We start from the raw sequence: 17,612 nt of genomic DNA, 5'->3' as shown, positions 1-17,612 counted from the left end.
CCCCATACAGGCCAGAGTGTGCACTGCAGCCTGTTCTGCAGACATTCCCGGACATGTGCCTTGAAGGGGCACACCTGCATTAATTTGTGCCATCAATCACACCCCCCCAGCCATGCAGATGCAAAATCCTTTACACTCCTGAGCGATTCTACATGAAGCTTTTACAACAGTCAGGTCGTGAAAAGCCAACAAAATGTGAAATGTAATAGCCGCAGTCTGTACGTGTTATGGCTGCATGCAGGTGTGACTTGCTGTAATGCGTGTTCACATTTATGGCAGATGAAAGTGCTGACACGCACCCGGCTCGCCGCTCCTTTGTGTACGGCCTCGTCGGCTTCTGTACACAATGTATTTCCCATATGACAGAGCAGGCCAATCCCGTTGGCTCCATATTTATGTTGATATGAAGGAGAGTCGGCAGGAAGCCTAACACCTAAACCCGACGGAGTGGTAATCTCATCATACCGAGCCTGCTATTCCCATCTGGCCATATACTATAGCTACAGCGCAGTGCTCTTCATACAGCGCTCCCGTGTGCCAAATTACCCCAAAAATACCAATATCTCACTATATATGGAAATAAAGGAACGGTCCTCGGGGCAGATGTATTAAGCCTGGTGAAGGGATAAAGTAAAAGGTGATAATGCAACAGCCAATCGACCCCTAACTGTCACTTTCCAGGTGGTGATAAAAAATGACAGTTATGAGCTGGTTGTTGTTGCGTTATCACTGTCCACTTTATCACTTCACCGGGCTTAATACATCTGCCCCATTGTGCCTTATAACCAGTGCAGGGGACTGGCACTGATGATCCACTCTGAATGGACTGTATACTATACTGTATGTCTCTAATAAATACATAATAGGGGCAAGGTGCAATCAGGGGAGATGGCTAGACTCTTCAGGGAGTTAGGGAGATCTCTGATATTTCAGGGAGTCTCCCCGACAATCACGGAGTTGGCATGTCTGTTTAAGACCATATTGTCGCCTTTCATTTATATTTATAGGGGGAGTTTCAGGCTGTGTTTGAAAAATGACAGTTACGAGCAGGTTGGTTAGTACTTTCCCTCCATTTTATCACTCTCCAATGCTTAGTAAATAGACCCCTGATTTCCTTAGTACATATTCTGTTACAAGGGGCCTTATTTTAGTTCACTCTTTCTGACAAAACCCTTCTTAGATGGACAAAACCATGCTGCACTGCAGGGGGCAGATGTAATATGTGCAGAGAGAATTAGATTTGGGTGAGTTATTTTGTTTCTGTGCAGGGTAAATACTGGCTGCTTTATTTCTACTCTGCAATATAGATGTCACTTTGAAGTAAATCCCCACCCAAATCTAATTCTCTCTGCACAAGTTACATCTGCCCCACCTGCAGTGCACATGGTTTTGTCCATCTAAGAAGGATTTTGTCAGAAAGAGTGAACCAGAATAAAGCCCAATATGACTGTGGTGTTCCTCTCATCAGGTTTGTTTTGGTTCTGACAATATTCATTTAGCTCCGTTTACTTGGTAAGTGATCTCGGCTCAGTAGCGCTGATTAATTAACATTGTTAATTGAAACAAGATTTTATATCATAAACCACTTCTATGGAATTAGAAGAACGTCATATTTGTCCTGTTCCCTGGAGACAAAGTATAACCAGGATAATTGCAACCCCCCCCCCCCCCCCTCCCCTCTGCGACTAGGGAGTATCACTTTGGAAGGGGAACAGAAGCACCCCCTCTCCCCGGCGGCTTTGGAAATATTAATAAATCCACAATAAATAAAATCCAATCTAATGTAATAACTGCTTTTCCTTGGCCTTGATACTATGGGCCACAACGTAATCCGAAAAAGCTTCAGTCTGCAAAAGCCCAACTCTTATTTGCTAAATAAACTTGGCTCGCTAAAATTCCTGAGCAGCCATTAATACATCCTCTGACAGCGTCTAATGAGATTGCTCGCGTCCCGCACTCAATGCATTCAAACTAGTTTGATAGTTCATATACCCACTGTAACGTCTTATAGAAAACATTGATTTGCACTATGCAATGCAATATTTAAATAAGTTCACTCTTCCCAAAGTCATCGGGATAGTTGTAGAGAACAGCTGCTACAGGGGAACATCAGCTATTGGTCTGATTCAGAACTGGTCTGATTGAGCATCGTTGCTGCTTAATTAGCTGGTACACAGATAAATGGGGGCGTGGTGCCAAGCCAAGCCCCCTTGGCTTATGAAACGCATCCATATGCTGTGGCCACACCCCCTAGTCATGTGGCCGCACAGTGATGTGTCGGGGAGGCTTCACGGCCCCAGTCCGTCCCAACTGCCCCCCCACTACCACCACTGCAGGACACTGCCGGCCCCAGTCCACCACTGTAGGGGTGATACATGTTGTGAATAATGGCTGCATTTGTGACTGGTACTTAGGGATGCAAGAATGAAATAAGATAAAATAAGTTATCCACGAATTCGGTATTGCAACTCTATACAGATTCTAGACACATCCCTGTTCAGACAATGGTCCTGATTCAGACCTGATTGCTGATTTGTAAAGTTGCAGATAACTGCGAGTAGATAGCAGCCGGCCAGACAGAAAGAGAAAATGCAAATCTTGAGATCTGTTACTCTGTGCTGGGCGGAGTCAAAGAGTGACTCCGCCCAGCGTTATATACAGACTCACAGATTGACAGTTCTAGGCTATTATATAAGAGATGCCTCCCAACTTTAGAAATATGGAAAAGACTTGTGCCAAAATTTGGGGGTGTGGCCTAGCGAACTGGGGGCATAGCCTACAAATGGCATAATACCTGTGAGGCCACGCCCCCATTTTCACCCCCCCAGCTCATTGAGCCCGCCAGGGGGGACTCCAGACTGCCCTCCCACATACCACAGTGACACTTCTGGCGGGATGCAGGACACCCCCCCCCCCCCCCCCAAAAAAAAAAAAAACGGTCCCGCGAAAATCGGGACAGTGTGGAGGTATACAGTATGCTTTGCCCAACACTGCCATCTCAGTTGCCTATTTGGCACTTGCCTTTTATCTATCTATCTCAGTACGGCGCTGTGGACACCTTGTGCCGCCATCTAAATAAAACACGATAGTAATCATTAACAGCGAATGCAGGATTAGACACAAATGTTGACCCTGTGTTTTTGTATAATTCTATAATTATTACACACAGTGGGTCACATCACAATTGTTTATTTGTGTCTTCTTCTGTGTTTGTGATTGGCGTTAGTCATTTGTTATTATTTGAATTATTGTCCATCCAAGTATTCCAGAGAACGGGTGCGATGGCCGCCTCCTGCTATTCCCTACAGCTCCCAGCAGAAAGTCAGCGAGATCGGACCATGCAAATTTCCATGTCAGCAATAAGATTTGCATCCGCCTTGTGCTGCACTCAGCCGGACGGTATTTGCATTGGTGATGACGAGCGGAGCTGGAGGAAATCGGTATTAATAGTTTATTGGCAGTTTAATGTCTTGGCACCTGCCCGACCTATGAAATATAATAAACAGGAAGCTGAATGATGCATAGTCGTTCAATAACAATTTCAATCAAAACCTTTCAGCAGATTGCAGGCCGACCTTCCTGCAGGAGCATTAGTGCTCCCCGCTAAAAGGACGACGGATCTTTAACCCACTAGAGGCCAGTGGGTCTGATTCAGCCAGGCTTGCTAAGCAGCGAGTCCTGAAACGCCACCCAGCCGAATGTCTGTCGGTACCATGTGAGGGGATGTACATAACCCCTCGCATGCTGCCGAAGGGGAGAGAAATCAATCGATGCTCGGCGCAGTGGTTAACATTGCTGCCTCAGAGTTCAGAGGTCACTAGCTCAATCCCTGACGAAGGTACTACGGGTGGGGAGTTTGTTCTTGTGTGTGGGTGGTGGGTAGGCTCCTTCAAAAAAAAAAAACGGTGCTGCAGAATACGGTACGCTGTGCGAAGGCTCGAGCCCTCTGTATGAATGGAGCAAGCGATGGCTAGCCTTCGCTGTCCGTACACAAGGTGATTGACACCCTGGGTGCGGTAACACAGCGCTTTGTGAGAGTGCGCCAGAAAACGCAGGCGTTCCCCGACCTTTGGTAGGCCGTTGGCAATCCCGTTAGCCTGCCTCAGCTTGCATCCCTTACTCAACCGCGGTGGGGCAAAAACGTAGGTCAGCGTTTGTGTTTTCACCTGAAAATGGAAAATTGTTGTGATAGAAAAATGAGGCTGATTGGATATCCTGACAAAGAAATTGATGAGAAAAAAAAAACTGATTTTGAGCCCCCTCCCCGTTTCTTGGCACCCGAATGTTTTTGGGGACTAATTGGAAACCCCTCTCTGTATTTACTGTATACGTAACTGTGATTCGGGAGATTGTTAGCGGATACGACCCGCAGTCCATTACTTACAATGCAATATGCAGCTTATGAGGACAGCCGTAGCGTGCATGTATTGCCCTCCTATTTGGAAAGGGTTAATTCACGCCCGGCGCCAAGACTGCGGTTTGTGTTTAGCCTCCGTAATTTCTGCATTTAGTTCCTCTAATTTCTGCGCTGTGTACCTAGATCGCATGTCGATAAGCTACAAAGGCAATGCAGGAAGCCACGGGGGCAGGTTGTGGTGCTGTCTGCACTGAGAAACAGCTGCTCGCTGGGTGCAGACAAGAGCGAGGGGAAGGAATGGGCCACAGGGAGAATTAACCAGTTCTCAGAACAACACTTTTTTTTGTATTAATTAAAAAATGTAAGGTAATTGGGTCAAACGTCTTTGAAGGCTACGGTCAAGATGCTTGTCAATGGCCGTCACTGCTTGCAGTACCCATAGCTGTCAGAGATCAGTATGGTAATAGCAAGATGGCAAAGATACAAAACTTATTATATACTAGTTAAAAGGCCGTCAAACTGAAGGCTTCTGCATTGTACTTTCACTTTGAGCTGTAACAGGTTTTTTTTCTCACTTTAAGCTGTTTCACAAACTTTCCACCCCCAGTCCTATCTGCTCCTACCTCCAATCTCTGTCTTCCCAGCTCCCTCTTTCCATATCCAGGGAGTTTGAAACAGATCAGCGTCCCTGCAAAACTTGCTTTCACTTTCTTTTACGAGATCTTTTAGCACACAAAGGAGTAATGTGGTCTGTCGAGTGTCCTCTAGTGGCCAGTGCATCGTAGAATAATAAGCCTAGAATACATGTATAGTTGTATAGTATATATTTATCTAGAAGCGCTTATTAGTGGACTGAGCCGCCCCCCCCCCCCCCCCCCCCAACTCTGTATGTCACAGAGTTCGTAACAGTGCCCTCAGTCACATACATATGTTGGGGCGGGATTGGGGGGGGGGGGGTAGTTGTCAGGTCACCACTGGTCACTGTGTGCCTGTGGTTTGTTAAAAGTACCAACGTGGCAGTATAAACACCGGGTAAGCTTCTGGCACACCCAAGCCGCCGGCTCTCCTAATGACAGGATTGGGGATATCCCAGTATACTAAACCTATAAGTGTGTGCCAATGTGGGCACCGTGTAATTATCAGCGGCCGCACTGATGTGAGAATGGCTTCCACCACACAAATGACAGGGCTGCGTTACGTGACGCTCCATTGTCATTTTTGCTGCTAAGTAAGCCGCTGAGAGGCAACGGGCTGGCATCACATCACATGTATACATGGTGTATATCCGTAATCTTGTCCGCAGTCAGGGCTTCTGTGCTTCAGCAGGTACTGTGGTTGTGATCAGTACATTAGAATATAATCTGATGACTTACACTGATAATAACCCACAGTAATGGGGATGTGTAGATAGCTTCGATTATCGGGACTCCATGGCTGCGCAGTCCATTCCGTGTATGTGCGTAACAGGCCTTGCGTTGTTTTCTGTAGTTCTCCTCTGTCAATCAGGCTGCAGCATTGAGAGGGTGGGATGGGTGCGGTGGGAGGGCTACGTTCCTAGAAACGTGTTGTCCTGGTTTTCTAGAAGGGGAGAGCCAATGGTCTTTGTGCCACCATGCAGACTTCCTGGCCCCGCAGCCCCACTTCGGTTGGCCGGCTGAGGCTTAGTTAGCTGCCCTTTTTCCGATGGTCGCATTGTTGATTCCCATCTTGCATCATCGCTCACAGTTACGGGAGCGCAGTTATACGCAGGAGGCATCTCTTCTACTGAGCTGTCTCCCTCATACCCCTCCTGGAGATCGGACGGAAATTCCCAGCTTCTTGCATGCGGCCTTGTCCTTCTGTCCATCTGTGAATCAGACCCCCAGTCTTTACTTCTGTTTGTGTGCAAATAGTGCTACAATGTGGTGGTCTCTTGCAGGCAAATGGATCAGGATTGGGGGGGGGGGGGGGGGCGCGTTCATATCAAGAAGGGGGTTTGTTCACTTCCTCTGCTGAAGACCCAGCCTTCCCCACCACACCGCTATGTACTAAGGATGGCCATCGTTGCCATTGCCATCGATGGTTGCAATTCTGCAACTGGCCATCAATAGTGCTAAACTATGCAATGGATGAACATCGATATTTTTACATATCAATGGTCATCCATTGTGTTTTATTGATTGGCCTGTGGGCCAATCAAAACATGGGGGCGGGGCTTTGCGGGAGTCGGGGGCGGAGCTATGCTCCGTGTCCCGGCACTTGGGGGGGGGGGGGGGGGAAGCAAAACATCGTTTTGCTGTTCCATCGATGGAGGGAAACCATCTGGTTCTCCCCCATCGATAGCGAAAGTATTCGACATCGGCCATGAACCATCGATGATTTCGAATCGTCGATGGCCATCCCTACTATGTACATCATGAGTGAAAAAGAGTTCCCGCTCAATCCTTTCCCATTGACACTATTGCCTTATGGTCGGCCTGTGGATTATTATTCGGGACTGTCCCGTGACAATAAGATCGGTAGGAAGGGTTTCAGGCCTGGATTCTCACAGCTTACCCTACTACTGTCACTGGCTCCTGAGGAGCTGATAGGCCCAACAACATGGCTGCCAGGTTTAGCAAACAATATGGCTGACTTTGACGTGCACCGAATAGAAGGGCCTTTATCTTGCTTGTAAACATCAGTATACAGCAAACAATCAGAGCAATCTATCCTGACATCATCCCCATTTCATAAAACCTTGTAGAAAGGCAATTATTAACATGTGTTGCGTTATACAATATAAAAGCTCTGCCACGAGCGATGTACACAAAATTAAAGGAAAAGCGGACCTAGGGCAGGATGAAATTGGACACATATTTCCATGTCTGACTTCCTACCATTTTGCACGCTGCTATTGATTTTTCCTGACACGCTCTTTTTATATTGAAGCGCACGCGTTTATTTTCTTCCCTCTGACAGAACCCGCGAGGAGAAATACTAACAGAAGGGGGAAAAAAAAGAAAACCAAAGTTATATTAAACCTGCCTGAAGTCAGAAATGTAATGTAACACCTGTACCCAACAATTCCGTGTTGTAAATATATTTATTTTTATATATATATATATATATATATATATATATATATATATATATATATATATATATATATATATATTTGTACTTCTATTCTATCATATTTTATTTAATAATACACCGTTTCTCTGGAGTATTTGATCTCCGCAGTTGGATTCACCAATCTCTTCTTGGTGTAGCCACTGAAACAAAGTTTACTGGGATTTATCATTATTCTAAATGTAATGTTCTAAGTTGCATACATTCCATTGTATACTGATCTTGTAAGTAATATAGTAAGGGTTCACGCTGCTGGGATATAAAGTCTTCCCCACCTAACGCTTCTGTCATAGGTTAGATACACTCTCTAGCAGAACATAGCTAATGTGGCTGGGATATAAAGTCTTCCCCACCTAACGCTTCTGTCATAGGTTAGATACACTCTCTAGCAGAACATAGCTAATGTGGCTGGGATATAAAGTCTTCCCCACCTAACGCTTCTGTCATAGGTTAGATACACTCTCTAGCAGAACATAGCTAATGTGGCTGGGATATAAAGTCTTTCTCACCTAACGCTTCTGTCGTAGGTTAGATACACTCTCTAGCAGAACATAGCTAATGTGACTGGGATATAAAGTCTTCCCCGCCTAACGCTTCTGTCGTAGGTTAGATACACTCTCTAGCAGAACATAGCTAATGTGGCTGGCATATAAAGTCTTGCCCACCTAACGCTTCTGTTATAGGTTAGATACACTCTCTAGCAGAACATAGCTAATGTGGCTGGGATATAAAGTCTTCCCCACCTAACGCTTCTGTCATAGGTTAGATACACTCTCTAGCAGAACATAGCTAATGTGGCTGGGATATAAAGTCTTCCCCACCTAACGCTTCTGTTATAGGTTAGATACACTCTCTAGCAGAACATAGCTAATGTGGCTGGGATATAAAGTCTTCCCAACCTAACGCTTCTGTCATAGGTTAGATACACTCTCTAGCAGAACATAGCTAATGTGGCTGGCATATAAAGTCTTCCCCGCCTAACGCTTCTGTCGTAGGTTAGATACACTCTCTAGCAGAACATAGCTAATGTGGCTGGCATATAAAGTCTTGCCCACCTAACGCTTCTGTTATAGGTTAGATACACTCTCTAGCAGAACATAGCTAATGTGGCTGGCATATAATGTCTTTCTCACCTAATGCTTCTGTCCTTTGTTAGATACACTCTCTAGCAGAACATAGCTAATGTGGCTGGCATATAAAGTCTTGCCCACCTAACGCTTCTGTTATAGGTTAGATACACTCTCTAGCAGAACATAGCTAATGTGGCTGGGATATAAAGTCTTCCCAACCTAACGCTTCTGTCATAGGTTAGATACACTCTCTAGCAGAACATAGCTAATGTGACTGGGATATAAAGTCTTCTCCGCCTAACGCTTCTGTCATAGGTTAGATACACTCTCTAGCAGAACATAGCTAATGTGGCTGGGATATAAAGTCTTCCCCACCTAACGCTTCTGTCGTAGGTTAGATACACTCTCTAGCAGAACATAGCTAATGTGGCTGGGATATAAAGTCTTCCCCACCTAACGCTTCTATTATAGGTTAGATACACTCTCTAGCAGAACATAGCTAATGTGGCTGGGATATAAAGTCTTCCCCGCCTAACGCTTCTGTCATAGGTTAGATACACTCTCTAGCAGAACATAGCTAATGTGGCTGGGATATAAAGTCTTCCCCACCTAACGCTTCTGTCGTAGGTTAGATACACTCTCTAGCAGAACATAGCTAATGTGGCTGGGATATAAAGTCTTCCCCACCTAACGCTTCTGTCATAGGTTAGATACACTCTCTAGCAGAACATAGCTAATGTGGCTGGGATATAAAGTCTTCCCCACCTAACGCTTCTGTACTTGGTTAGATACACTCTCTAGCAGAACATAGCTAATGTGGCTGGCATATAAAGTCTTCCCCACCTAACGCTTCTGTCATAGGTTAGATACACTCTCTAGCAGAACATAGCTAATGTGGCTGGGATATAAAGTCTTCCCCACCTAACGCTTCTGTCGTAGGTTAGATACACTCTCTAGCAGAACATAGCTAATGTGGCTGGGATATAAAGTCTTCCCCACCTAACGCTTCTTTCGTAGGTTAGATACACTCTCTAGCAGAACATAGCTAATGTGGCTGGGATATAAAGTCTTCCCCACCTAACGCTTCTGTACTTGGTTAGATACACTCTCTAGCAGAACATAGCTAATGTGGCTGGCATATAAAGTCTTCCCCACCTAACGCTTCTGTCATAGGTTAGATACACTCTCTAGCAGAACATAGCTAATGTGGCTGGGATATAAAGTCTTCCCCACCTAACGCTTCTGTCGTAGGTTAGATACACAATCTAGCAGAACATAGCTAATGTGGCTGACATATAAAGTCTTTCTCACCTAACGCTTCTGTTGTAGGCTAGATACACTCTCTAGCAGAACATAGCTAATGTGACTGGGATATAAAGTCTTCCCCACCTAACGCTTCTGTCATAGGTTAGATACACTCTCTAGCAAAACATAGCTAATGTGGCTGGTATATAAAGTCTTCCCCACCTAACACTTCTGTCGTAGGTTAGATACACTCTCTAGCAGACCATAGCTAATGTGGCTGGGATATAAAGTCTTTCTCACCTAATGCTTCTGTCCTTGGTTAGATACACTCTCTATCAGAACATAGCTAAGGTGACTGGGATATAAAGTCTTCCCCACCTAACGCTTCTGTCATAGGTTAGATACACTCTCTAGCAGAACATAGCTAATGTGGCTGGGATATAAAGTCTTCCCCACCTAACGCTTCTGTCGTAGGTTAGATACACTCTCTAGCAGAACATAGCTAATGTGGCTGGGATATAAAGTCTTCCCCACCTAACGCTTCTGTACTTGGTTAGATACACTCTCTAGCAGAACATAGCTAATGTGGCTGGGATATAAAGTCTTGCCCACCTAACGCTTCTGTTATAGGTTAGATACACTCTCTAGCAGAACATAGCTAATGTGGCTGGGATATAAAGTCTTCCCCACCTAACGCTTCTGTCATAGGTTAGATACACTCTCTAGCAGAACATAGCTAATGTGGCTGGGATATAAAGTCTTCCCCACCTAACGCTTCTGTCATAGGTTAGATACACTCTCTAGCAGAACATAGCTAATGTGGCTGGGATATAAAGTCTTCCCCACCTAACGCTTCTGTCGTAGGTTAGATACACAATCTAGCAGAACATAGCTAATGTGGCTGACATATAAAGTCTTTCTCACCTAACGCTTCTGTCGTAGGTTAGATACACTCTCTAGCAGAACATAGCTAATGTGACTGGGATATAAAGTCTTCCCCACCTAACGCTTCTGTTGTAGGTTAGATACACTCTCTAGCAGAACATAGCTAATGTGACTGGGATATAAAGTCTTCCCCGCCTAACACTTCTGTCATAGGTTAGATACACTCTCTAGCAGAACATAGCTAATGTGGCTGGGATATAAAGTCTTCCCCACCTAACGCTTCTGTCATAGGTTAGATACACTCTCTAGCAGAACATAGCTAATGTGGCTGGGATATAAAGTCTTCCCCACCTAACGCTTCTGTCATAGGTTAGATACACTCTCTAGCAGAACATAGCTAATGTGACTGGGATATAAAGTCTTCCCCACCTAACGCTTCTGTCGTAGGTTAGATACACTCTCTAGCAGAACATAGCTAATGTGGCTGGGATATAAAGTCTTCCCCACCTAACGCTTCTGTTATAGGTTAGATACACTCTCTAGCAGAACATAGCTAATGTGGCTGGGATATAAAGTCTTCCCCGCCTAACGCTTCTGTCATAGGTTAGATACACTCTCTAGCAGAACATAGCTAATGTGGCTGGGATATAAAGTCTTCCCCACCTAACGCTTCTGTCGTAGGTTAGATACACTCTCTAGCAGAACATAGCTAATGTGGCTGGGATATAAAGTCTTCCCCACCTAACGCTTCTGTACTTGGTTAGATACACTCTCTAGCAGAACATAGCTAATGTGGCTGGCATATAAAGTCTTCCCCACCTAACGCTTCTGTCGTAGGTTAGATACACTCTCTAGCAGAACATAGCTAATGTGACTGGCATATAAAGTCTTCCCCACCTAACGCTTCTGTACTTGGTTAGATACACTCTCTAGCAGAACATAGCTAATGTGGCTGGCATATAAAGTCTTCCCCACCTAATGCTTCTGTCGTAGGTTAGATACACTCTCTAGCAGAACATAGCTAATGTGGCTGGCATATAAAGTCTTTCTCACCTAATGCTTCTGTCATAGGTTAGATACACTCTCTAGCAGAACATAGCTAATGTGGCTGACATATAAAGTCTTTCTCACCTAATGCTTCTGTCGTAGGTTAGATACACTCTCTAGCAGACCATAGCTAATGTGGCTGGCATATAAAGTCTTTCTCACCTAATGCTTCTGTCCTTGGTTAGATACACTCTCTATCAGAACATAGCTAATGTGACTGGGATATAAAGTCTTCCCCGCCTAACGCTTCTGTTGTAGGTTAGATACACTCTCTAGCAGAACATAGCTAAGGTGACTGGGATATAAAGTCTTCCCCACCTAACACTTCTGTCATAGGTTAGATACACTCTCTAGCAGAACATAGCTAATGTGACTGGGATATAAAGTCTTTCTCACCTAACACTTCTGTCGTAGGTTAGATACACTCTCTAGCAGACCATAGCTAATGTGGCTGGGATATAAAGTCTTCCCCACCTAACGCTTCTGTACTTGGTTAGATACACTCTCTAGCAGAACATAGCTAATGTGACTGGGATATAAAGTCTTCCCCGCCTAACGCTTCTGTCGTAGGTTAGATACACTCTCTAGCAGAACATAGCTAATGTGGCTGGGATATAAAGTCTTCCCCACCTAACGCTTCTGTCATAGGTTAGATACACTCTCTAGCAGAACATAGCTAATGTGGCTGGCATATAAAGTCTTCCCCACCTAACGCTTCTGTCATAGGTTAGATACACTCTCTAGCAGAACATAGCTAATGTGACTGGGATATAAAGTCTTCCCCACCTAACGCTTCTGTCGTAGGTTAGATACACTCTCTAGCAGAACATAGCTAATGTGGCTGGGATATAAAGTCTTCCCCACCTAACGCTTCTGTCGTAGGTTAGATACACTCTCTAGCAGAACATAGCTAATGTGGCTGGGATATAAAGTCTTCCCCACCTAACGCTTCTGTCGTAGGTTAGATACACTCTCTAGCAGAACATAGCTAATGTGGCTGGGATATAAAGTCTTTCTCACCTAACACTTCTGTCATAGGTTAGATACACTCTCTAGCAGAACATAGCTAATGTGGCTGGGATATAAAGTCTTCCCCACCTAACGCTTCTGTACTTGGTTAGATACACTCTCTAGCAGAACATAGCTAATGTGGCTGGCATATAAAGTCTTCCCCACCTAACGCTTCTGTCATAGGTTAGATACACTCTCTAGCAGAACATAGCTAATGTGGCTGGGATATAAAGTCTTCCCCACCTAACGCTTCTGTCGTAGGTTAGATACACAATCTAGCAGAACATAGCTAATGTGGCTGACATATAAAGTCTTTCTCACCTAACGCTTCTGTTGTAGGCTAGATACACTCTCTAGCAGAACATAGCTAATGTGACTGGGATAAAAAGTCTTCCCCACCTAACGCTTCTGTCGTAGGTTAGATACACTCTCTAGCAGAACATAGCTAATGTGGCTGGGATATAAAGTCTTCCCCACCTAACGCTTCTGTCGTAGGTTAGATACACTCTCTAGCAGAACATAGCTAATGTGACTGGGATATAAAGTCTTCCCCACCTAACGCTTCTGTCGTAGGTTAGATACACTCTCTAGCAGAACATAGCTAATGTGGCTGGGATATAAAGTCTTCCCCACCTAACGCTTCTGTCGTAGGTTAGATACACTCTCTAGCAGAACATAGCTAATGTGGCTGGGATATAAAGTCTTCCCCACCTAACGCTTCTGTCGTAGGTTAGATACACTCTCTAGCAGAACATAGCTAATGTGGCTGTGTTGGGAAAATGACATGATTGGTCGGTGTTCTGTTTCTCTCCAAGGCTTAGTACATCTGCCCCTAAGAGTAAAACGATGATGGGGCTTTAACCCCATTGTAAAGTAAATGGAAACATTTACTTCTCCCTATTTGTTACTGAAGACGGTGCGTTCTCCTGCCAGACGACCACCGTGACGCGAACCATTGTTGACGGAACCTGCGAGAGCCCAACCATGGATGACTGATGTCTGGCCAAAACCAAGTACAATCTAAGACTAAAAAAACTCTGCAGACAATGGTCTTGCTGGACGTTCCGGTCCCAGGTCACCTGAGCTCCACTCGCGTCAGCTCCCATCCGCAGGAATGAGAACGTCGCCTTGCTCAAACAAATGTGTCGGAGCTCTCTATTAATTCCTTGTCTGATAGAAAAATACCACTAAACTAGTGCTTATAACATGTAATCCAGATCACTGGCATAATGATACACTACATTATATACTTTCCTAAATTCGTTCATTCAATATCTCACTTCCTTCCCCCTAGGCGGTGACCATTATATTTTACACATGGGTTCCAGCTGGTTTCCATTCCCCCCTTCAAAACAGATTTCAGCGCACAGAGATTGAAGGCGAGACGCTTTATCTAATGTAGTCAACTTCTAGCAAACAAGCCGATAGTCTTTCCTACTCACATGTTTTATTAATAGTGGTTGATTATATCAGGGAATAAGTACAAGGCTTTACTGGCACGACGTCCTGCATGCACGGTGCTCTCCTGGAATGCCTCCATCCCAGGCTCCCAAGGAAACAGTAGTTCAGCAACATAACAATTAGATCGCACAAGGTGTTTGTCTGAGGGCCCTTGTGGTGCGGCGCGTTCCTGTAATACGGTATAGACTCACATCCCGGAGGTGGGGGGTGGGACTGACCAAGAAAGCTCATACAGATGTATCTTCGTTCTCCTTTCCTGTCTGCGCACCAAAAGGTCTTGCTTGTGTCCCCATGGACTTTGGCGTTGATTCAGTCCTGTTTGCTAGGCTGCGTATACTCGCATAATAGCGAACAGGTCAGCGCCCTTACCCCGAACACCTGCCTTCCCCACGCTGCTCACATCCCCTCGCTAGCACGCTGATCGTTGAATGATTTTTCTTTCTTCGGTAATAAAAGTCAGTTTAAACTTTTAAAATCTGTTTCAAGACACGAGTTGACGCTTCCGAGCGACGCGTTTCGCTGTGCCTAATCTCTGACTTTGTACATGACAAACCAATTCCTTAGCGATGAAGGAAGCAACCCAGCGCCTCCGGTATGGTGAGAGACGCTTGGTATGTGGTTACGATGCGACTAAGGTGCGATGTATAGGAAAAAATGGTCTAACCAACCCGTGGCATAGCTTCCCAAGATGTGCTAGGCATCTCATGTCACATAGCGGAACAGTTAGGTGTATGAGGAGGGATGTGTATTGCAGGAATATTTCGCTATATTTTTATAACGTTGATTTATAGAAATTTTAGATTATTATACGAGTCCGCCCATTATTCTTACGGAAAATATATTTGCATTTTGCGGGTAAAATTTGATTTAGATGATCTACCATCATGGACTTATAAATGGGTCGTACAGGGTTAGCGAGAAATGAGTTACCCACTTTGGGGGACTCTGGAGTGCGTTCTACTGCTACAACATTTAAAATACAGACAATTCCAATGATGCGCTAGTCATTTGTTAAATAAAAATGTTTATCTCATAAATTCGCTGAAAGGTGGCGCTATTATTATTATAATTTTATTTCTAAGGTGCCACAAGTGTTTCGCAGTGCCGTACAAAGCAACAGTGCAGGGAGACAAAACTTGGCATAACATAGAATAAATAACAAAAATAGAGTACAACTAAAGAGCGCCACAGTTCAATACACATTACAGCTTAAATATAAATGTTCAGTAGGCTTATACATTGTACTGTACAGGTAGCACACTTTGTCTTATTTTAGTAACAAACTATTTACTTAGTTTATTTTTTGTTTGTATATATTTTTTCTGTGTGTAGTTTTTATGTACCATGTCATTTTGTATTCCCTTTTACATTGTTACCTGTTTGAGCTCTTTCAGCTACCGTCCTTTGTATGTGTTCTAGGGCCATATTTAATTGTTTAATCGTGCCTGATCTCCCATCTAAAGTGACATGAGATCCCGTGACAATAAGTGACGGGTTTTATAAATGCATATTGCAAAACATCCAGTTTGAGAGATGGATGGGTGACTCTTCGCACATTTCAGCTTGCCACCCAAAGAGCCAGCGAGCTATTATGGTGTTAGCGTGTCCATCGTCAGAGACAATTTAATACTGTTGGGCAATAAGAATTGAATACTGCCCCGAGGGCCAGATGTACCAAGCTTCAAAAATTGATAAAATAGTGATAAACAGCCAGCTAATCAGCTTCTAACTGCCATGTTACGGGCTGGGTTTAAAAAGTGGCAGCTAGGAGCTGATTGTCCGGTTGTTTATCACTCTCCCGTTTATCACTTTTTGATGCTTGATACATCTGGCCCTGAGTGGGCCACGTCAGGCGTGCAAAATATGTGTGGGGGCTTTTTAAACAGTGTTTGTGCATTTGTATGTTATCTCCTGATCAAAGGGGCCATGAAACTGAAACATAGAGAAATGAAGTTCATTATTAAGAAGGCTCTGAGTGCTGCCTGTGTCCTCTATCTAATAAGATGAATGTATGCTTCGTCATGTAGATCGATCTTACACGTTTTAAAATTAAACTCCTTTATCTCAACAGGTACTTCTGGGGCAGCAAGCCCAGCCAGCCAAAGAGACCTCCCCTCCAAAAGAAGAGACTCCACCCGTCCCAACTCCGTCAGATGACAGCTGCACCAAAAAGCCACGGTCCCGCACCAAAATCTCCCTAGAAGCTCTAGGCATCTTGCAAAGCTTTATCCACGATGTGGGCCTCTACCCAGACCAAGAAGCCATCCATACCTTGTCCGCCCAGCTGGATCTGCCCAAACACACCATCATCAAGTTTTTCCAGAACCAACGCTACCACGTCAAACACCACGGCATACTGAAAGAGCACCTGGGGATAGCCGTAGACGTGGCGGAATATAAAGACGAGGAGCTGCTGACGGAATCCGAGGAGAACGACAGCGAAGAAGGCATGGAGGAGATGTACACCGTAGAGCAGAGCGAAGAAAGCAGCGGGAACCCCAAGGCCAATCTGTCCGAGGTTGACCAGAGATAATACAACCACGCCACCTGCCACGAAAACAGAACAGCAATACAGATGTGCCAGACTCACATTGATGACTTGTACAATGTTCAATCTCCGCAAGGTGGAGAGAAAGCAGAACAATGGGTTCTTAGTATTGCTATCTCGGAGAATCGCCTTGACACTTGAGTGTACTCTTGACATCCGACTGGAAGAGAAGACTATTGTAAAACTATATCTGCAATCATCTTGCACTTACAGTGAGGATTTACGCAAATTACAGGACCTCAAGATTGGTGAAATCAATGAAGGAAAAGTATTTATATATCTATATATACATATATGCGCATTATATACAATATATATATATATATATATATATATATATATGCATTGATATATGTGTATATATTTATATATACATACAGATGGTGCATGGGAAGCAAATGTTTCGTTCTCGATGTACAGACTGTGAATTGCATTCCTTACACAAAAGACTGGACTGTGTATTAAGACCACTGTACAGTGAGATGTTTCGGGTCCCGCCCCTACACAGACGGCCTGATCTCATTGGGTGGTTTATTTTTATTTTTTATTTTATTTTTTTTCATGTTCCTTTCGTTTCTCTTGTGTTTATCTTTGATTTCCGTTTTCTTCTTAGTCTCTTGCTTTCGTTTTGGCCGCATGGTGAATAACTTTTATTTAAAGGTATGTGTTTGGAAGTAAAACTGAAAAAATGAAAATAAAAATATATAATATTACAAAGGCATCAAAGGGTCATTAAGGTTTTCACATTACATTGGTTGGTGTTCAATATTTATTTTTATTTTTAACGATGGGAATGGGGGGTGCGGAGTGTTGCTGCGTTTTGTCCATGACGTGAAGAAATGTTTAGTAAAATGACACTATAGATATATATACGTTAAATGATTAATTCTACATT

The 17,612-nt window shown here is 44.2% G+C and overlaps 1 protein-coding gene across 3 annotated transcripts in view; it reads left to right on the top strand.

The window, feature by feature from the left end:
• SATB2 (SATB homeobox 2) overlaps positions 1-17,399 on the top strand; it is a 148,834-nt gene extending 131,435 nt beyond the window's left edge. The window contains exon 10 of one of the 3 annotated variants that reach the window (XM_083154396.1): positions 16,241-17,399. In XM_083154396.1, the coding sequence (XP_083010522.1) occupies positions 16,241-16,702 (462 nt within the window). In that variant the 3' untranslated portion in view covers positions 16,703-17,399. The remainder of the gene's footprint in view (positions 1-16,240) is intronic. The other 2 variants (XM_083154394.1, XM_083154395.1) reach the window with 2 other exon arrangements.
• The last annotated feature ends 213 nt before the right edge of the window (positions 17,400-17,612 follow it).

The sequence above is a fragment of the Crinia signifera genome, chromosome 7 (assembly GCF_055691185.1).
Source record: "Crinia signifera chromosome 7, ASM5569118v1, whole genome shotgun sequence".
Taxonomy (NCBI): domain Eukaryota; kingdom Metazoa; phylum Chordata; class Amphibia; order Anura; family Myobatrachidae; genus Crinia; species Crinia signifera.
This window is presented reverse-complemented; position numbering and strand designations above follow the sequence as displayed.